Source organism: Channa argus, chromosome 1 (assembly GCF_033026475.1).
Source record: "Channa argus isolate prfri chromosome 1, Channa argus male v1.0, whole genome shotgun sequence".
Classification (NCBI taxonomy): domain Eukaryota; kingdom Metazoa; phylum Chordata; class Actinopteri; order Anabantiformes; family Channidae; genus Channa; species Channa argus.
In genome coordinates this window covers 34,266,815-34,289,810 of record NC_090197.1, presented here as the reverse complement: position 1 = coordinate 34,289,810, position 22,996 = coordinate 34,266,815, and the positions used below count along the sequence as shown (strand labels likewise).

At 37.8% G+C, this 22,996-nt stretch overlaps 1 protein-coding gene across 50 annotated transcripts in view; it reads right to left on the bottom strand.

The window, feature by feature from the left end:
* Positions 1-22,996, bottom strand: part of camk2g2 (calcium/calmodulin-dependent protein kinase (CaM kinase) II gamma 2) — a 73,323-nt gene that overhangs the window by 25,234 nt on the left and 25,093 nt on the right. For all 50 annotated transcript variants that reach the window (XM_067514741.1, XM_067514706.1, XM_067514757.1 and 47 more), the window contains exons 3-6: positions 13,314-13,373; positions 7,742-7,796; positions 6,804-6,869; positions 4,527-4,599 (exon numbers count right to left, since the gene is read on the bottom strand). In XM_067514741.1, the coding sequence (XP_067370842.1) occupies positions 4,527-4,599; positions 6,804-6,869; positions 7,742-7,796; positions 13,314-13,373 (254 nt within the window). The remainder of the gene's footprint in view (positions 1-4,526; positions 4,600-6,803; positions 6,870-7,741; positions 7,797-13,313; positions 13,374-22,996) is intronic.

Here is a 22,996-nt window from a genome sequence, read left to right as displayed (position 1 = left end):
CAAAACACATTGCAACCAGAATGCGGTCAAATAGGCCAGTCCACATGTGATGGTGGTCTAGCTTGTCGTCTGAACCGATGTCAAACTGGTTTAAATGGAGAGCAGAATAAACAACCTGCCTAATTGTATTACCTCAATACACGGTGGTGGCCAAACTACTAATGCTGGCATGCTGATCCATTGACAATGATAAACTATAAAGTGAAAGTAATGTTAACCTAGTTACTAACTACTACTGAAAACTACAGATCTTAGCAACTGATCTGCTACATGACCCTCATTTTGCACCTCAGAGGTGTTCATAGAGAATTTCAAGAAACACCACATTTGTGATGGTTAAGTTAAGAGTCATGCAGATTTGCCCTCAACAACATCGGAAAGATCAGAACCTTCCTTTCTGAATATACTTCCTACCTCCTTGCGTAAGTCATCTCTGGTTTTGACTGCTGCAACTGCCACCCACATTAACAGAGTTACCAGCAAACAGATTTCCAGACGATACAAAATGCCGCTGTCTGTCTCATTTTTTAAAACAGCCAAAAACATAAACGTCACACCACTGTTAATATGACTGCACTGGCTTCAAGAGGCTAATCAGGTCCAAAGCTCTGTCAATCTAATTCCATCTTCCTACCTGAACACTCTCATCCAACTCTACAACCCCCGTTTCAGCCACATTGGTCCTAACACCCCACTGCAAAAGTCCAAGCAAAGTTATCCAGTTCAGTGGTCCCACATTGGTGGAATGAGCTACATAACTCTACCAATAAAAAAAAACACCTACCATTCACTTAATAAAGAAATACAATTGTCCCTATTTGGCATTTAGGTCTGATTGAACTGAAAAATTTCTTCTTTTTTTTGTGCCATTTAGCTTGCCATGTACCTCACTTGTATTGAAGCATCTGCCTAATGTATGTATGGGGCTAGGGAATTGACAACTATAATACAGTCCAAAGTCCAAAGAGTGTGTGTTGAGGTCTTTGCAGTGGTTAGGCAATAAACATCCCATCAATTGTGGACAGGACAGATGTCTGACACTTGTACCATTTGTATTTGGGCTCTAAGTCAGTTTCTTCTAATCTGTCAGTTTCACACTATCTCCATGTAGTTACCCATCCATCCACCTATTTTCCCCTCTCCTGACCACAGCTGAAACAATAGGATGCAGAGAGAAGAGGACGAACGGAACAGGGACAGAGCTGGATTGAATGCAACAGAAGAACAGAGAGAGAGAGAGACAGATAGAGACAGATAAATGGGAGGTGGCATAATGAGTCCCTACGCTGGTGCTGCAGCAGCTGGGTGACCTCACCCTACAGTTACCATGGAAACCCTGCCTGCCACCAGCACTCAAGTCTCTCTCTCTAATTCTTATTTTCCCTATCAGCAAGTGGTCCTCCCAAGATGGCATGGGGGCAAAAATGTGATCTGTATGTAAGGTCACACCTCTCTGTGGCACAATTTATATCATTAGCATATTTATTATTAACTATTACATAACTCCACTTGACAGCTTTATCCCCACAATGATCTTGGAAAAAAGAAAATAAAAACAGATGTTTTCTTTCTTTCTAGCAGACTGATCGTCCAAGACTGTTGGAGAGATCGTTGGACTAAGGACTTTCCTCAGAGAAAATAATGCCTTAACTCAATGCCATTGAGTGCAAAACTTAACATCTTCGCACACTTATGTTGTTTTTACTCTTTTTACCATCACATTTTTTTAATCAGTATAATTTTTATGGACATTTGTGTTACTTTTGAAGTAAAAAGGGTCAAGGCATATATAAAAATGTTGAAAATTTTGAAATAATTAATTTTAAATTAAAAAAAGCAAAATAATGAAAATTATATAATTGCAAAGTTTTCTACCCCCTTTATAAAAGGTCCTCCAAAACTTTGTATGTCTTCTCTTTGCTTTTACAACCCACTTTGTTTGTATCCTTTCAGGTATTCCAGGTCTCCCAGATTACTTGATTGTTCTTCAAATCTATGGACAGGTTTTCAATGATGTTTACGTCTGGAGACTGGAAAGGCCCTGGTAAAACATTACCCTTATTGTCTTGATGAAGGATCCGCTGCCTCTTTATTTTTAGAATTTGACTGACGGCACAGTAGGATGCTTGGCTTTAAATCTGATATCTGGCTGCATTCATTCTTCCTTCCACTTTATGCAGAGTTCCTGTGCTTGATAGAGACATAAGTGAGGCAGAGTTTTTTCAACTAATTATACTGTACCTGTGAATTATGACCACATAATTCAGCTTATGATTCATTAGACCACACATTCTTGTTCCAAAACTCATTTGGTTTGGTCACATGCTCCATGTGTGTTGCCCTATGTCTAGAAGTAAGCAATGGCTTCCTGCATGCTTTTCTTCCACACAATACAGGCTTGTGGAGACCATGTTACGACTGTGTAGGATGTGGACATTTATTCTAGTTGCCTCAATGGACTTTGTCAGGTCCCTTGCCATTTGTTTTGTATAGTTACGTAGCTCTCAAGCTAGTTTCCTAGAGCCTCTTTCATTTATATTTCCTGGTGTTACACTTTTTGAATGTATCTTAGTGTCCACATTTCTTCCGTTTCTGAATTACAGTTTTTACAGTTAGTACTGGTATCTCTAAATGCTTGAAAATATTTTCGGTGCCTTTTCAGCTTTATGAAACAAATTTCATGGTTTGAGCATCTCGAGACTTCCCCTAGAGATCTACTTTGCAATATTTTAAGTGTTAACCCAATTCAACACATCTGGTGCCACTCATCAAGCTTTTGTTGCTGATAGTCTTTTTTTAATGATCAAAAACATTATTTTACGTATAAAATTTATTTATCTATAGATTTCATTGGGGATGCAAACTTTGTATTTGATATAACGTAAATTATTTTACTATAATGATTTTATATAGACAGTTTTTATTACTGCTGATCAACAGAAGTAATGTCTTTAAAAACATATATTATCAGCTCATATGTTAGCTCATATTTATGTAGCTTTAAAGTGGCTGAAATCAATAACACAACAATATATCAAGTAACAATTTGAAAACAATGTAACTCTAGGAAGTGTGTCTTTCCTAGAGTTATCTGTGATTTATCACCTGATTCTGCAGCTCCACATAGCTTTACATAGCTTTATAATGAGTTTTAGCTCAGCGTTTAGTTAGACTGCAACTTTACTATTTTGGTTCTTCTGGTTACTCATGTGATGTCGTTACTTGCCACTGTCTGGCAGCTGTTTTCAGGAAAAGTGTTCAATGAGACAACCACAGCAAAGGGTAGTTACATTTAAAGACTAACTGGTGAACACAGTGGAGCATTTAACAAAGGGTCAAACATTTCCATTCCGAGGTGGTAGAGACAGGAATCAGTTTTACAATAGAGTTAATTTAGGACTTGGTGTCCAGAATGATGAATCCGAATGAATTAAAATGCTGCTCTGTAACAGCTTCATGTGTAAATTAGCAACAGCATCTTCCAGTGCATGTGTTGTACTGTCATGGTTAGTGATGTTTACACTGAGTATCACATGTAGCTCTAATACCCCAGCATGTCTTTTTGTGGCTTCATTCCATCGCTTATAGAGCTCTACTAAAAAATAAGACATAATAGGAGAATATTTGGTTTACACTATATGCATCAGTAGGTCAATAGGGTTTAAAGTGTTAATGCCAAAAATATTGATTTATTTGTTTGGAAATCCGCCTGGAAATAGAAATGTACATTAACAGCTGGCGTACATTAATTTATTTTTGTCCACTACACTTCATCATCTATCATCATTATATTCTTTTAAAACCCCTCCCTCTCTTAGTACACTTGAACTCAAAGCTCATACGTAAGCTAAAAATCAATGAAAAGCAACACAAAATCCATTTACACCACTCTGGCACAAAAACAGATTTATTTTCCAATTACAATTGTCTATTTACCCTAGAGTAATGGTTTAATTTTGCTCACATAAAAACAGATCAGATTGTTAAGTAAACTATTAAAGTTTAGGACTCAGTATTGGCAATAAAAAAAAAAAGTGGTGCAATTATCCATGTGTTTAAATCTCAAGCTCAATTTGCTGTTGTCATTCACAGGATTATTAAAATTTAATAACACAGCTGAGGAGGTCAGAGTACTGTTGGTTTCTGCTTGGGGTGAACAATCTTGCTGCGAGGGAAATCGTCACTGGCCGTCATCTCACCCACCGACCCGCTATTAATAGAAGCTGGTCTGCTTTCGTCACTCCTCAGCAGTGCAAGAGGGAGGGGGGGTAGAAAGGAGGGGGACAGATGAAAAAAAATGCGATAGGCTATAGACTTAGATGGGAATTGAGAAATAGGGAGGGAACAAAGCAGGTAAAGAGAGGGATGACGCTTATCCCTCTGGTTGTCCTTAACGTCACTGCATGACGTCTGTGCAAGTGTGCGTGTGTAGCTATGAATCTCCGTAAACGGCTTTCATCTTCATTCATAACAAGATGTCACATCTCCGAAACAGATTTCTTTATAACCAATATATGATTACTCACCTTGAGGTCCCTGTGCACAATGTCATGCTGGTGGATGTGACTGACGCTCTCCAGGATCTGATTGATGCAGTGGCTGGGGGAGACAGAGAATGATCAGAAACAAAGTAGACACACATCTGTCAATCCACAACAGCTAGAGGTAGATAAATGTGAGGACATAACCGAGGATTGGTACAACATCCTTTCTGAAATTTTGTATAAGTTAGAGCAATAACTTAAGTAAATTCTATGGTGAACTCTGCTGTAGGTCCTAGCTTATAAGTGCAGCTGGAACAGCACATGTTTCTGTTGTGCCTATTGTGGCTGCACTAAATAGCCAAAAGCATGTGGACACCCACAACCTTAAGCTCAACTCTAACAAACACCACAGGGATTACATGGAGCCAGGTATTATCACCTCACACATCACCCAGTTGTCACCCTGAACTGCTTGTTAGATGGTCGAAAAGCTCCATAACTACATCAACTTCACAGCATGACAGGTCAGGTGGGTAAAGAGAAAGGAGCTTAGGTTCAAGCTTCTTTCTAGCTAGCTTTCTTTTCCTTTCGCATGAACAATGTGTAACACTTTGCCAGGAGAGCCTGCCTGAACATGTGCACCATTATCTGATTATTCAAATGATGTCTCAACCTTCATTTTGGCAACTGGATTTTAACACCTCCTTCCAGTCCACTTTTTGCTTTTTCGGTCAGATGACGCTTGAAAATTTGTAAACTATGGTAGATCGGTGTGAGAATAAACAGCCCCAATGCTCTTGTGGCTAAATGGGAGCAAATCTCTGCTACCAAGAGGGTTTCCTTAATCAAATTTGCAAACATTCTAGCTGTAATTTGCAACATTAGATGATTTTCTCTCGCTCATTTTGACACATTCCACTAATCAAAGCAATTGCAAAATGCATATGGGGGAATAGTCAAATGCATTTTTATGTGAACTTATTTATGGAAGGAAGTTGGGTGGGCAGGGTGTGTGTGTGTGGTTGATGCAGTGGGGAGTATCTTACGTAAGCTTTTCCTAAGCTTGCATGTCGACAATTTTGCAGGTCTAATGCACAGTTAAAATTACTATTATTTCTTTCAAATTCAATTGAGCTTGACGTTAGTGAAGGTAAAGTCAGGGTCAGCAGAAGGAGGAAGTACAGAGGCAGATTTTTGGAGAGTGGAGTCCTCTCTCTATAAGACAGAATTTAAAAAAGAAAGCTCCTGGCATTATGTCCAAATTAGGAGAAATCTAGCCTCCACTTTTTACTTTGCCTATCTCCTCTACCCCTCCCCAGACCACACACAATAACATGCTTCATACTCATTTCAACATTTCACAAACCCTATGTTTTTTTCTTCTTCCTCCCAGTTTCTCCCATTGGACTTCCTTTTATATGTTCTCGCATTTTCTCTGAAGCCATGTCTCCCATACTCTTCACTCCACATTTTTCCGACCTTATTCTATACATTTATTCCAACTCTTTATGAATTCTGGTGCCCATTCACTAAACGAGCAAAAGTCAAGAGTCTGACAGCATTGGCTAGTTTTGTGATAGTTTGAACTGCACTGTAAATTTCTCAATATAATTATCAACTGGTTTCAACACCACTAACATTATAAAAATATTCACAGCTGTTATAGTTTTTTGGTTTCTACTACCAGTGCAAGGTGACACACTCTACCCAAAACTGAGGGAGACCAGGTTTTTGCCTAATTTAGTTTAAACTTTATGTTTATAGAATTTTTCTGTATATGAAATAATGTTTGGACCTAAGTTTATTTTGGTTGTTATTGTTGGTTCATTATATAATTGTGTGGATTACAGTATTACTGTAGCATCGATCTATCGTTATATGAAAACTACAAACCACGCAACTGACTAAAATCTGCTACAACTTACAAGTTAGGCCTGCACAGTCCAAGGAGGTAATGTGCTGGAGTGCAGAGCAACTACTGACGACAGGCTCAAAATAAGGTTTTAAGAGCTAAGACAGCTTTGACATCATTTATTAATGAAATTAAATTTAAAAGCCCTTAGTCACATCATCTAAGAAAAAAGAAAGACAAAAAAAGCCTACATCCTGTACTGAAAATAACCTTCGATATAACCGCTAGAAACCCCAAAGTGTACTAACACACATTCAAATGGTGCTTTCATAACTTAACTTTTCTGCTTTGGCAATCTGAAATGTTAACATAGGAGGTCCCCAGAAACTTAATGTGCAGGAAAACTGACTAACATAAACTACATACATACATACATGCTCACACATTAGCCTGATGGCATACTATACCTGGCATCTGCTTCGCTGTAATATTCTCTTGCAACAATGTCCTCAAACAGCTCTCCTCCAGTGACACTGTAAACAGACACAAAATAAAGACTTATGTTACTTCTCTTTACTGTTATAGAACAGATCAAGAGGAAAATGAAGACAAAATCCCAACAAAACCTTTCAATGACAATGTAAATAAAGGAAGTATATCAACTTTACGTGATGAATTGATGAGAAGGAACATGTCTCCTGCACCAACCTAAATTTTATGCAAAAAATCTGATGTACTTGACCTGAAACCTTCAACAATTTAGCAGTATATTTTTTTTTTTCATAAACAAAAATATGTGCCGATTTCTACATAACACAATCACATACTGTGGAGCTGAATGCAAACACATTTCAGTGGCAACACTGAAATGTGTTTCAATACTAGCAACACGTAATCAAAATAAAGGAAATATAAATGCAGCATGGCTCCAGCAAAATGGTTGCAACCTATATCAGACAATAGACTGTATTTATTGAGTTGGGAATATTAATATTTTATAGTATTTGTTTTCATGCTTAGGTCCAGACATTTACAGTAGGAGTTTGTATGCAGTCATGATAGAGAAAATAGAAATGATGTGGAAAATACATCACATTTTCTTTTAATGTTTTAATCAATTCACAACATAAAAAATAAAGTTTGCTCCTTTCAACATCCCCATCACATCATTTTTACTTATGGGATAAATATGGCAAAGTAAATGAATAAAATTTACATAACATATGGGGAAAAACTGATCCTTTCCATCATGACAGCCCAGGGGAAAAGCTGATATCCTATACTGCTCTTAATGGTGACAGTCATGGAAAATAAAAAGGTTTGTCCTGCAACAATACTGCAGCCTGAACCTGTGACCCGAACATGTGCGTGCGTGTGTGTCCATGTGTTAATGTGATTTACTTACAGGTCAAAGACAAGGTAATGGAAACCCTCCTCCGAGATGCTATCATGGAGTCGTACTAGTGAGGAAGAAGAAACAGAGGGACACTTCATTTAGAAATCTGTCATGTAGGAAGACTGCTTATCAAGATATGTCCTATATGGAAACTCCCTATGAACAATCACTTTAAAGGAACTTAATGTACATGAGGTGCACTTGAACATTATACCTAGCGTTGGGTGGCTCTTCATTTTAGGCTTATCTGTATACACATGCGTACACATTTACAACAGCATAAAACCACAAAGAGAAATACAACATGTGGCAGCAAAGAAGAAAAAAATATGTCGAGGAAATGGTCACGTTCTGTTGTGTGAAAAGGGAAAGGAATGCCAAAACTGTCTGGTTTTATGATTAGGAATTAAAAGTTGATAAAAGCATTTATGACATTTAAATAGAAGTATGCAGTGGTAATTTCTTCATCTTAATTTATTGAAACAAAAGCTAACAAAAGTGGTGGGTATATCCCAACAAATAATGTCAATGTCTCAATAAGTTGTCAATTGTTAGGCGCTTTGTCTCATGACATCAAAATGTGAACAGCATGATGAAGAGGACTGTTTAAATGCAAAATGTCATTGAACAAGAACATCTATTGGTTGATTCATGGATCAGACATGATCCATCTGAACATGGGCTATGGATTCTAACAGAAGAGAAGAACTCCTCTCATTTCCATGTTGTATGTTATGTAACAATAGCCACACATACTGTATGTTACTCAGGAGTCATCTCATTTTTGCAGTTCTACAAGACTTAGCAAACTACTGGGTCACCATTAAAGTAACACTTCAAGATAAAAGCTGGTCCTAATAGAAACCATAGTAATTTTATACAGATATATAATGATTTTGTTAACTAAAACTGTGTCCACGAATGTTTCCACTAAGAAACAACAATAAATATGGGCTACAGTTGACAGCCCTCCTTCCGTGGAAAAATTTACTTCAACATTAGGTTTGTAAAGCCTGAGTGCTACCTGGCATGTTGGCAAATCCACATTTGGATGACTAAATTGAAAAAACAGATGTCATAAGTTAATCCCTTTTATAGATTGGCTTTTTCTCTTTAAGGGTTTCTCTGTGTCAAAAAAAAAATTAGATCCAACAGAAAACTTGATTGTACAACGACAAGTGAACACCACTGTTATTGAGCACAGCTTTATTTAACCAGCAGATGTTGAATCTAACAGTTCTGTTATGTAGCACCCAAGTAAGCGGGTTTTCACAGGTAAGATTTAAAAAAAAAACTGTTTGTGTCAACTTGGGTGAAGGTGTCTGAGTTCTTGAATTAGGCCTAAAAATGTGGTATCTAACTCTTTCTTCCTCCTTCAGACGGCTTCCATTAAGATAAAAGAAATCCCGACAAGCTCTCCCCCTGAAAACAGGCATGAAAAGAGCATCCGAGGGAGGAAAAGAGGGGGAAATGTGAAGATGTTAAAGCAGGAACTCAGTTCAGATGACTAAGAAAAAGAGACAAATAAAAACATACGTATTATGCAGCCATCATACAGTGTTGTGTGTGTCTAAATGTATGTTTCTTTTTAGCATTAGCTGTGGCAGAGTATTATAAGACACTTGTGAGTATTAGTGGCCATGTATTGTATTAGTGGCCACGTTTGCTCTCCCTTTTTCTCTCGCTCAAACACACACAGTGACAGAACAGATGTCATAAGTTAATCACTTTTATAGATTGGCACACACACAGTTTTATAAAACTAAAACATAGCACTGGTTCACAACAAATAAGCAGTCTGATTGTTGAAGCAGGGCTTTGTAACATTGTGGGTTCCCCTTCAAACAAGATCAAGACAAGTGTCTACAGTATATTGTTTACAATTAGCAATTGCAATGTACCCTGGGGAGACACACGCAGCTATTACTAGATTAGTCTGATTCTGAAGAGAACTTAAAAACATGATGGTTCTCACAAGCTCTAAAGTGAAAAGACATGGAGTGTTGTTTTGAATGATCTAAAGCTAATTTAAGGACGTTACTTTGTGATGGACAAGATAATGACTGAATATGACACTGAATGTGTGTGATTCTTGTCCGTATGTACAGATTTGACACAGACATAATCTTAAATGTTGCAGCCTTCAGACCACCAACTGATAATGACTATGCTGACATCTCTCGAGGCGAATTATTGGAACTCTGAAGCCACAAATAACTTATTTCCACACACGCAATGCTAATTATCTAGACCTGTAAACAGACCTTCAGTTCATTCAGAACTGTTGAACTGTTGAAGTTCATTCAGAACTTCAACAGTTTTACTTTATAGGAAGTTTAGGAAACGTAAATTTAAAAACTTAAATTAGATTAAAGGATAATCCCATGACAAAAGCAAAGACAAAAGCAACAATGTAAGCTACTAACAATTATGTGTATCCAAATCCTGTTTTAGCTTTATCGTTGTGCCGTACAGCACCGTGAGCCACATCTTTACACAAACAGACGTTTCTGCGTCATATGAAAATATACAGCTTCTCTATAAAAAGCTACATGCGCTTGTGTTGGCACCATCTCTGGAGAGTATTCCTGTAAATACACCAGAATGTAACATAAAAACATCCTTCCGACACAGAAAAACAAAAAGAAACCACTGTCAACTGCATGAGATGAGACATTAACAATGTCTACAGTGTCCAGGTCAGACCCAAACATCATATCACCACACATATGTCCAAATTAGTGAATACAGCAATTATTATTGTGGGAGCAAACGTTTACTCGTTAAAAAAATGTCTGCAATTGAAAAGACTGTACAATACTGTGAATGTTTTTCTGTATTTCCAAAGTTGTAGAATTTGGGGACTATCAAGCTTGCAGACAAACCTTTGAAATGTGAAACAAAACACTGACCTAACAATGAAGAAACAGTTGTCAGGAAAAGCACTTTTGTCTGCTCTCCACTGATAAACTGACATGACGCATGATGTGAATATTGAGGGAAAGACTTTATCTAGTGACCGTTAACCATCCAGCATTACACATACCCACAAAGTAAACACAGTGCTCAGAGCATTAACTGCACAGTGAGACGAGCTGACTGTGCATGCACTGGTGTACAGTGTCACTTCACCTCTTTGGCTGCCGGCCAGTTGCACAATGCAAATATCCTGCAATGTGACATACCAGGTAACTGACTGATTTGCCTATGATCTGAGGCCATTTGCTTCAGAGATATTAAACTGAGCAACGCCAAGATGAACCCTAACTTCAAACAAATGACAAAGAAGTAGTTGTTGCTCTGTACTCCAGCACATGAGTTCTAAAATGAAACAATGGCCGTGAGGCGGAGGCGCCAATTCCGTGGGTGCTCAGGAGCCCATGCACCCACAGGAAATGGTGAGCATCCATGGGGAAATTATGTGGTGAGGATAAAATTTAGACTGTAGTCTGCAGTTTCCTCTGTGTTCCCACCACTCGTTTTGACCAAAATGTGTTTCATCGTCACGTGAAGTTTGTGCTCGTATGCGCTTGAAACAACCAGCACTCGAAACATTTCCCGACACTGAAATTCTTTTGTCCGTCTGTGAGGACTGACATACATGATTATGTAGGTTTACTCAGATTAAGTAGTGCAAAGTAAGCTATTGGTGTTTCTGCATCGAGAACAGTCTGTTTCTCAAGTAACGTTACTTTGGAACTTGGAATTTTGTCATAAAGAGCAAACTCTGTAGCAGTGCCAGAGCACAGTGTGATGCTGCATTCACCTCTAAAAAAGTGCAAAAGACTAAAAATACAACATGACCACACACTCATTGGTTAGAAATCAGAATTCTACCTGTAGTAAATATTGGATTTCTGTGGTTCATTAATTCTCTGTGACATGACATCATTTCCAACTTGTCTTGACAAGTTGTGTTTTGAGTCTTGAAATAACTTACAGTGAAATATTGCTGTAGGGTATCACCATAGAGATGTGGTGTGATGTTATAGCAGGAGACGTGTAGAACAGCATCAGATAATATAGCCTCAACAGTCTAGACCAATTATTTATATGACTACTACCCCCAACACCCGTAGTTTGCAGGGGCGCCTAACAGGAAGAACAAAAATCCGGGCTAGTGCCATGAGACTTCAGCTTGAAAGGAAAATCAGGTTTTTCCATGTTGGGTAAGCAGTGTAGGTCTGAGGGACCTCTGAGTTTTAAAAAACTGCAAGTAGACTTAAAAGAGAAAAAACATTCGTGAAAAAACTTGAACGTTCAGGGGGTAGAAAAGTCAGCCAGCTGATGTGGGGCCAACTGAACATGTGTTTGATTTAATCAGGACCCAATCCCTCCAACAAAAATTTAATAAAAAATAAGAAGTGAATATAGCTTGACTGTCAGAGCATCTCCAAGGAAGATACAACAAGATACAAGATATAGAAGATACAAAAACACCTGTGGGTCACAGACTTCATGCAGTCATGACTGCAAAGGACTTGAGCACAATAATATGTTATATTACTCAACAGTTTGAACAAAAAAAGAGAATTATAAACATTATGTACACAGGATTTACTACAGGAAAGTTGCATTAATTTCATTAGGTGTGCCTAAAAGTAGCAACTGTGTGCATATACTGAGTGAAATACAGTAGCATTCTGACAGTATGTGTCACCTGACTATACTTCAGGACCCTGCTAACAACCTAAAAACTTACTGAACATTGTTTTTCAGCATGACACTTTATTTTTTATTTCATATTCATTATTTATCCCCAATTGTATGACATTTTAGAATGATTAGGTTTTGCATAAATCTGCAAAAGATAGTGTTACTTCTGTTTGGGGTGTCAGAGGCCACAGCTGTAAATCATGAAGACAGTAAATTTCGTGGCACTTCATATCTGCAATTGATGTTAACATTACTTCTTGTCCACCACTGCCCCTCCTTTTTCCCAAATTAGTCAGTTAGATTTACTGTATGTAATTGGAGGTTTGTCCAACTCCAAACTGTCAAACAGGGAGTTATACCTCTCTGGGGTCTAACTGATCTCAAACAAGTATCTTCATAGCAATCAAATGCACAAGCCAAGTTTGTTCCAAGGGGTTAGCGTGGGAAATATTTAATGCTGGCCATGATTCACAGGTGTCAGGATACACAGTACGGAGCTAAGTCAGAGTGTCCATGCTGAGTGTTGTCCACGTCAACATTAAAAGCACCAGGTGGTATTAATGTTGTGGTAGATTTCTGTATGTTGAGTCATATTAGGTCACATATTAAAAGGTCAGAAGGAAAAAAGAACAGTATATAAAACCTAAACTATATTGATTTTGCAATTAATGTAATTATAATACACAGACAGCAGTCTGGTCTGTATGACTCCAAACAACAAAGAAAAAAAGCCAGTTTCAAGAAAACACAGTGTGACCCCATGATGTCACTGATTTGATCTGAGTCTCGTGGCTGATTAAAATCCAAACAAGTGAGTCCTTGACAGTGGCTGAAAATATTTACCTCTAAACATCTTTTTCCTGATTTTCTGAATAAACACATCTGTTCCAATATATTAGCCTGTCTGCTCTTAAAGGTGACTCACCTATGTTTGGATGTTTCAATAGACGACAGATTCTTGCTTCTCGTTCAAGTTTCTGATGATCTGAGGACAGAAGAGGGCGGAGAAAGAAAAATTGTAAATAAACTGTCAGTACCAGGATGAGAAGCATTTAAGGTAGTAGATACTCAGATTTTGTCCAACATATGAGCTACAGTGACATAACATATCAGGAAAAATTCACTTCTGGTAAATCAATTTAGCTGAGGGGAAAGAGAAGAACACAAAGCCAACATAATGTATATAACAAAAGGCCAGCATAAAGTCTGTCACCTCGTGTTGTTTTATATCACCTTTGCGACTTGGCACTTTGTAAACAGCTACTGCTTCATTTTCAAACAGATGTTTAATATTTAAATGCTAATAAATACACAAAAACAGCCCTGCATGAAATAATGATAATATGCTTAAACATAGTCACAATTCCTCGTGTTGAGCAAAAAAGATCTGCAAATAGGGTAAGCTAATTTTGCTCCGCTAGAATTCTTAAAACTATCTTAAAACTCTTAACCAGTGCAAGATGGTAACCATAAGCAGGAAAAATTTTAACAGATTTTGCTAATTATAAACAATCAAAGTCCAGGTATTTAAGATTTAATTAATATTACTTTAAACTAATATTTAGCTTCTTGTTTGATTGTAAATTAAAATGTATATTTATACTTGGTTTAGCTGATATTATAGCACATCACCTGAAAAGTCACTCAGGCTGATGAGGTTTAAATTTGGGCCTTTGCCTCTACTTCAACTTTCAGTTTCTTTGTGTCAGCAGTTAAGATAATGCACCACTCACTTCAGTCGGGTTTTTATGACCACGGCCCAAAGACTCATAATGTACATTAACACATCAACACTTCTAGCAACTGGGGTAACAGCCGATCCACATAAAATGCTGTTATTGAACCAAACAAAAAAGTATTCACATAAGTATAAATAACAAGAAAATATGAGTTAAGGAAGTTAAGTTGACTCTACAGCTGCTACTGCTACAGAGCCAATCAGAGCCAAAGCAGCTGCAGACTCCACTAATGTTACTCTCTTCCAGCTTCCAGCTCCTGCAGCTTCACAACTGTAGACATACAGGTGCTGGAAACTACTTGCTACCCCTACTTCTCCGTCTCTCAAAAGGTGGATTACAGTAAAGTTCAGGTGTATATATAATGTTGTATTATCATGTGCAAATTGTGTAGCCAGAGCAAAGTTCCCTTAATAGTAATATTAAGAGTCAAATGGGACAATTACAGTTTATGACTCCACTAGCAACTATCAACTGATTTAAAAAAAAAAAAAAGCTGCATCACAAACAGACAAACACACTTCATTAAATAATTTTCTAATGTGTTCTTTTCCTCCTACTCCACTTCAAACAATAGTTTTCTTGTAAACTTGCCATTTCAAGACCCAAATTAAAACAACTTTAGCATGAGGGGATAGAAAATGGTCTTAGGATGTCAAAAAGATAAGACACACAGCCACTCAGACAAGCTAGAAGGCCCTGTCAACTAATGTCAACTAATTTGCTTGTACAAGTAGAAAGGCCTGACAGCTACATCCTGCGATGCGCACACGCACACACGTGCACACACAAGCCCCTAGCACAAGCTTTTTGCACTTAGTGAAATTTGTTTTGTGCGTCCAGCTTTAATATAATCAGTCTCCAGTTAATGATTCTAATGGTGAGGGGAGGCTGTACATACATGTGTGTTTACAGCTGGATGTTTATGGCTGTGGGACAGATTCACTAGCTAGATACAGTGGAGGGCTTCTCCTGATGCAGAGTGTCAAAGGTCAAGTTCACACTGGACTCTCTTGCCACTCACCAGCTGCTGGACTCAGGGGACAGATGGGCTGATTACATTTAGGTCTATGAGTGTGTATATGTGCCAAAGAGAGGGACAAATTGGGCATCCCTAATCCTCTCGCCCATGCAAGGCTTTTCACAGTATTGTGGTGTTTAGATCATAACCAACAACACCAGTATTGCAACTAGCAATAACTTTCAATTTATATTAAAGTACTTTGGTATATTTAAAAGAAAATGTGAATATGGTGAGAAATGTCACAAATGTCTTCTGTAACATTCGTTTTGACCTATATGGTTCATCCAACAGTTGAAAAACAGAAAAATATAATTAGTTAATTAAACACGTGTTCAACATAAAAAAAAAATCTGCAACTATGTTGATAATCCAACTGTTTTAGTTATGTCCAGACAATAATATTTGGTTTGTTGGTTAAAGGTTCACATATATCATTTGCTGATTTTCATTTCTTTTTCAAATAAACTAAAAATCTGTTAAATCTGGAGTGTTGGCCCAAATAAACTGATAACAAATTTCTGATATTACTGTATTTGTCAAAGCAACTAATTAATTGGTCAATCTTAAAAAAAAAAACAGCTGCTGAATGTCACAACCTCAGCTATTCTAGGGCTTTTTTAATGGGTCCCACAGACAGAATTTGTTAAAAAAAAAAGATGTACATCAAATTCAGCACCAGAACAAACTGTTACTACAGAAAAAACTATTACTCCACTGTATCACAATAAATAAATTTAATGGCGTCTTCATTTACAACACATACCTTAGAAATGTGTCTATGATGTGTTTAGAAATACATAACTGCAAACTTAACAGTGGCCCATGTTGCTGTTGCCACAAATGGAAAACACACCACAGGAAAAAATGAATCAGAGGTGATAAATTAATTTAAAATAACACAGCTGCCATCTGTGTTACTACCAGCTTGACTAAGCATGTAATCTTATGATGTGCTTGAATATATTCTTGTAACAATAGCTGATGAAAGGAATTTTTGAAAATGAAAAAAACAAGTGAAGAGAAGTCAAGAGAAGAGTCTTGTTGAAACATGTGCATTTTGACAAGTTCAACTCAGATGAGCCAGTGCAAACTGAAGTTACAGCTGTTGGTTTATTAGGAGCATTAACAAATAAACTCTTGAAATTCTAATCTGTTGCAGTTCTCCTGAGAAAGCCGTGAGTCACTTGGTTATACGGTAAGTAAACATTTGACACTTGCAGAAAAGGCCTCACATTTGAACATCACTGAAGAGGAAAGAAATCTAGTTGTATATAATAAAGAACCCCAGCTAATAGTGCGTGTTCTGGGTAGCCCAGAGGTTAGAGAAAGCTTCCGTTTGTTCACATTTCTCAACAGGCTGTAAAAACATACGCAGGAAAAGTGAATAGGAACTACTTCCTTCCTCTGCAGCAAACACTGCGGGACCTTTACAAAGAATGGAAAATCAATTTCATGGCTACCTTGTAAACACGTACAGTAACCTGTGCTCTTGTGTGCACACAAAGCATTTAAAACATACTGTATGACATTAAAATTACATTTCAGTTATAATGGCACTGGCTATATCTGGACAGCAATATAGACCTAACACTTCTGATGATGATGATGATGTAATGATATGGAATTTTTTTAGATTCTGATAAACTGACTGTTTTAGGTACCTAAGGGGGGATGAAGCCAAATATTTGCTGCCGTTTTTTCCTTAATATCCAATTATCTTTAAGCTTTGCCTTGTTGGATCACTCACAGCAATTTAAACTTTTTACTGCTTTTCTGACATTTTGTAGACCAAACCTTTTTTTTTTATAAAAACAAATAACAGATAACACGGAGAACTGCAAGTAACTACCTTTATCTAACGATTCAATTACAATTGAAGAAAATGCAGCATATTTAAAAGCCTGGAACTAGAGAGTGAGAATTTCTTTGCTTGTAAAGTAAATACATTTCAGTTAATTAATTATAAAATCAATCCCTGATTTACAGGTGGTACCCATGGATGTGAAGTTACTTGAAATGTGTGTCATAAAGGTTTGTGAAATGACGCCTTCTTCATTTCTTGTCCTTATCACTAACAAGATATTGCAAGAAAAAGCAGTGTAACATTAAACACTATCCCAAGTTAGAACACCAAACCTCTGACCCACGGGCTAAGCCAATCAGGTGCAGCTTTTATCCCACATTTCTGAAGACAGACGTGTACATATATGCCTGTTCTGCTCAGTTTAATATCCCAGCTTCTGTAGAGACCTCAAAGATGCACTCAAGCTTTATTCTGACCAGTGTGTTCAGAGGATAACAAATCAAAACATTCAAGAGATTCCACAACCTTCTTCTTAGAGCCATAATGGGCTATTTTGGCTGCCTGTATTCTTAGAAGTTGGATCTACTTGCAAAAATAGGACTATTTTTCAATGCTGGCCTGAGATGACGGCTTTATTATGTTTGTGAAGAGAGACATTCTTGGCAGCTGGCTGCTTAGAAACACTAGAAGCTGAGTGGAGAGTTTCAAAAAAGAAATGAGAACACGACTACAGGCTTCAAAAAAACAAACTGTATAGAAAATAGGAACAAGAGCTTAACGGAAACTGATAAGTGTCAAATACAGAAGGTAACAGCAGGCCAAAGAAGAAACACAACCAATAGATAGTAATTAGAAGGGCCAGAAGAGGACTAATTAAAGACCCCTCTTTGAGTTGAACTTGGAGCTCTTCAGAGAAGTCTGACTTACTGTCATGGATGTGACTGTGGTCAATGTCCATTCATTCCAATATGATGATGCAGGTCTGCAGCCAAACTTACTATGTGATATTCCTTTCACTTTCACAATTCCTTCAGTTTTTTTAATTACTTTTCTTCAGTTCAGGGTTTAGTGAAGCAGTCAAACCCACAACCTGCTTTTACTATCCCCACCAACATACACATGCCCCCTTTAGAGAGTTAGAGTTTTCAACAAGAGGCTGCAGTGTCCTGGTGTGTGCTCTGGATAGAAGAACACACAGCACTTATACCAATTGAATTGAGTGATGACCGGCGGCGTGGGACATCATCATATTCATTTATCCATCCAGCCATCCCCCTATTACTACCTCATCTAGAAGCCTTGAACAGGCCAGAGCATTGGATGGATGGATAGACAGATAGATGGCTTCTTTCAGCTAACATTCAGTGTTTGAAAAATGATCCATCAATTAACTACTGCCTACAGGAACAGAGGCAGACAATACTTTACAATAAATGCCAACACTCATTGTGGTGCTTTTGCTCTACACTATCTGCACATTTTATTGCTTAATTGGGAGTTCATGCAGTTCAAATGAGACATTTTAAAAGAAAATTCTTAACTTGGCAATGGCAAACTACTGAAAAATAAGTAGCATCATATTTTCTTACAGTATGCATGTCATATGTTTGACAGACTTTGGCAAGATTGCAACTGTCACTACTTGTGTTTAAATAGTCAGCGTGTCTGTCCGCAGCTGCGTCAAAGTCCTATCTCCTCTGGGACTGAGCAGCCTGAGTCAACAAAGATCACGGTTGCCATGTACTGTTCATCATCTGCTGACTAGAGTCAACCTGGCAACATGCTCCCCAAGCATAGCTGGATATTAGCATAAGGAGGCGCTGATCAGAAACAACTAGAGCATACACATACAACAGCTCCTCCATTTTAAAACAACTTTATTACATAGTCCCCTATGCACAGCTGCTTTTGTTCCAGAGTAGCAACATACAGTAAAACAATCCATAGAACTAACGTTACAATACTAACACTAAACGTTCCTTAAGACCCAAAGCAGCCACAAATCAACACAATGCAAGTGAAAATATCTACTATATTTATAACAATATTTAAGCAATTTAAAATAAAAACATAACCTACCGAATACTGCCAAAATAATTATCCAATGAGCATAAATCTAGGGGAATTATACTCTGGTTGCCTGGAATTTGTTTTTAACATTACATCTTGTTAATAGATCGAGGTGAAGGACAGAGTGTTTATAAATTGTGTTCTGAAGTGCTCTTAGTGCCAGAGAATTTCATGAACAGCAGAATTTTTAAAGGCCCATCCATGGTTTCTGCTTTCCCTTGAATGGACGCAGCCTACAGAACCATTTGTTTTCATACCAGAATTCATGGTATGCGTGGACCCATTCCACACCTGCAAAATGAACCTGAAGGGCAACCTCAGCTTGTTTGTTACATTTGGCTGAACAACATTAAAAACATAAAAGAGAAAACTGTGCACGATCGCACGACAATAGGATCACATATAAGAAATAAACTGTACATACTAGAGAGCACACTAAAAGAGTAGGCACTCTAGTGGATTTGATGTCAGAGGCTTATTCAAGTAAATCAACTTGCAGCCATTGTTTACCTGTTACAAATATGGCTGTGCCTCAGGTTTTCCATCAAATGTTGCTGACTAAAGTAGAGTCAGGATAATGGGAAACATCAAAACCGGCAAAAGTGTCAAAGATCATTTTATTTTAAGCAAAGACGAGCTTTCTCAGCATTAAATTACGGGCAGACTGAAAGCTTCTAGGTGGGCAGTTTGTAGCAATCTAAAAGGCTTGGTAAAAACAGGATCAGTTGTATCCAAAGCATGATCAGGCATGCCAGAAGGGACCACACCATCAGAAGATCAATACATCAGGCTTGTTCACTGAGATAGAAAAGCAACTTCATTCAGAAATTCAATTCAGAAACCATCACAAGAAGGCTGTCCAGTGGTGGTTGCTGAGGATGAGTAGTAATGTCTAAACCCTTAAGGCAGAAACAAGTTAAGGGTGAAGGTTAAGGGTGATACTGAGCTTTGTAACCTGAGACCACTACTGTGCTGTTTTCAGACATAGACTGCAACCCTGAACTTACTTAGACATTACTTAGAGGAGTTGTACATGAGAAAGCAAATGGTTAAATTAGCTGGACAAAATAACAGACTTTATCCTGTCCGCAAAAAGAGATTTTTTTTCATCGACATAGTAATACCAATATCAAAACATAATCAGAAGAAAGTTCATGTTTAATTAATTTAACAAGAGAGATGCAAACTTTTGCAACGTTGCTTTCACACTCCATTGTTATTACTTCTAATGATAAAAGAATATTTGTACCAGCTGTATGTGCATCATAATTATGTTAATTTTACGTACACACACTGTGAGTTGAACTGTGTTCAACTCAACCCATGTGTTAATAGAGCAGGTAAATATAGATTCGCAGCAAGCGAGTGGGAACACACCAGACAAAGACAATCGTGTGTGTCTGGACAATTTCCAGACCTGTTTATCCAGCTTTTAACCAGAATTCATACGAGAAAATAGCTCCAGATGGGAAATTGCTGGAGTCTTGCATTTAGAAAAAAATTCTGCGTGGAACTTCCCAATAAATACATCCACACACAAAAATACAGGCTGCATTTCAAATGCATTTTTCGACCTAGTAATTACATTTTGTTGCAAATCACATAAACATTGATATAAAGTTTTATACTAATACTGTAAGATAAGTGAAGCTCTATGGCAACAGCTTTAAATACTAAAATGTCACTCACTCAGTTGGATGCCATTTTAGTTTCTGACTGATGGCAATGGCAATGAGATACACTCTGTTGTTACACACATTTTTTTCATTTAAGCAAAACCATTAAGCAACCTACGGATTCCATTTGAGGCTGTTAGCAATGTTTCAGTCATGTAAATGAAAACAGTGCTGGGAGCACAACTGAAAGCATGGCTCTCAGCCTTGTTCCCTGTCTCTCTCTCTCTCTCTCTCTCTCTCACACACACACACACACACACACACACAAACGTAAAACAACAAAGCCTGAATACAAACAGACTACTTTTGGATACACAGATTCCATGATTCGTTTTCTGAAACATGTTGGATAAAACTATGTGCTTCCCTGACAAAATGACAGAAGACTCACATACTGAAGACCCAGTGATGATACAGAGAGACTTCAAGTTAGAATGCAGATATGCCATTTTTATTATTACATTAAATAACCTTTGTGGTGGCAAACTGCAAATAAATTTAAACCACCACAATTTAAGTAATGTGATTTCAAAAGAATTAAAATTCCTACAGTAGTACTTGATTAAAATAAAAGAAATGCAGAATATTTATTTAGCAAATGTTTTGCTTAAATAATTAATTCAACTGTTGGATATAAATCACATGAAGATTGCAGAAACAAGACATGTGTGTGTGTGTGTGTGTGTGTGTGTGTGTGAGCACCTTAAAGACACTGTTGGAGAAAATTACAGTGAGGGAGGTTAGTGTCTATATGAGTGTTAGACAGGCTAAAACGCAGACTAGATAAATGAATGGCAGACTGACAGAAACTGACAGGCAGACAGAAAGAAAACAGACAGAGACTTTGGGTCAGTGTGGCCCAGAGCAGAAAAGCCTATAAATAGATCCAATCCTCCTCCGGCTTTACAGCCCTGATTTACACTGACCTGGCCCGCCCTGCATCACAAAGCAGAGAGACAGAAACACGGCGACACCGAAAGTGAGAGACAGAACTGCTGAAAACCTGACAGACATACAAAGAGACATACAGAGAAACGAGAAAGGCAGAGGCAAGTTTCTGATGCAGATTTTTTCATGTGTATTTCTTTTTTATTTTCCTGTCACAGCTTCCCTCGTCAACAGATACTCCAGTCAGACGCCCCGTCGCTGCGGGAGGTAAGTCTGGTGTCAGTTGGCCAAAGCTGTGGCTCATGTCACCTCTTCTAAGCTAAGATGGCTTTGATAATACCAGAAGTTTATGCTGCATCTCCAAGTTGAACTTATGATTATGAGAACCGGACTTGGCCATGTTTTTGTTCTCAAATTTAAGATAACAAAAAAAAAAACAACAGTGTGTGTACTGAGGTCTGAGAGGTGTAACAGTAGCTAAACCAAAACATACAGTGACACACTGTGTATCCTTCTCACTCTCATTTCTGTTCTTCACTAAAATGCTCTCTGTTCTGCATGCTAAATGGAAACAGTCTTCAATCAATTCAATTCAATTCAATTCAACTTTATTTATATAGCGCCAATTTACAACAAAGTCATCTCAAGGCACTTTACAGAATAAAGTCCAGACTACACAAGTATGTAGAAGCAACCCAACAAATCCCCCTTGAGCAAGCCCTAGGCAACAGTGGAGAGGAAAAACTCCCTTTAATGGGAGAAACCTCCAGCAGAACCAGGCTCAGGGTGGGTGGCCATCTGCCTTGACCGGTTGGGGTGAGTGGAAAGTGGAGAAAGAAAAGAAAAGAGCAACGAAAAGCAACAACAAAAAGCAACAACAAAACAACAAGAAAAGCAACAACAAAACAACAAAAAAGCAACAACAAAAAAGCAACAACAAAGCATCGTACAGGTTGTAGGATATAGAATTAATGGTATACAGTGGTGACAAGTAAATGTATAGAGAAAAGCTAGTTCAGGTTGAGTGAGCAGTTTAACTATAAGCTTTATCAAAAAGGAAGGTTTTAAGCCTAGTCTTAAAAGTAGAGAGGGTGTCTGCTCCCCGAATTTGGATTGGAAGCTGGTTCCACAGGAGAGGAGCTTGATAGCTAAAGGCTCTGCCTCCCATTCTACTTTTGCAAACTCTGGGAACCACAAGTAGGCCTGTATTTTGGGATCGAAGTGGTCTAATCGGGCGATACAGAACTATGAGATCTTTTAAATATGATGGAGCTTGACCATTAAGAGCTTTGTATGTAAGGAGGAGGGTTTTGAACTCTATTCTAGATTTTATGGGAAGCCAATGAAGAGAAGCTAGTGAAGGTGAAATATGATCTCTCTTTCCTAATCCAGTCAGCACTCTTGCTGCAG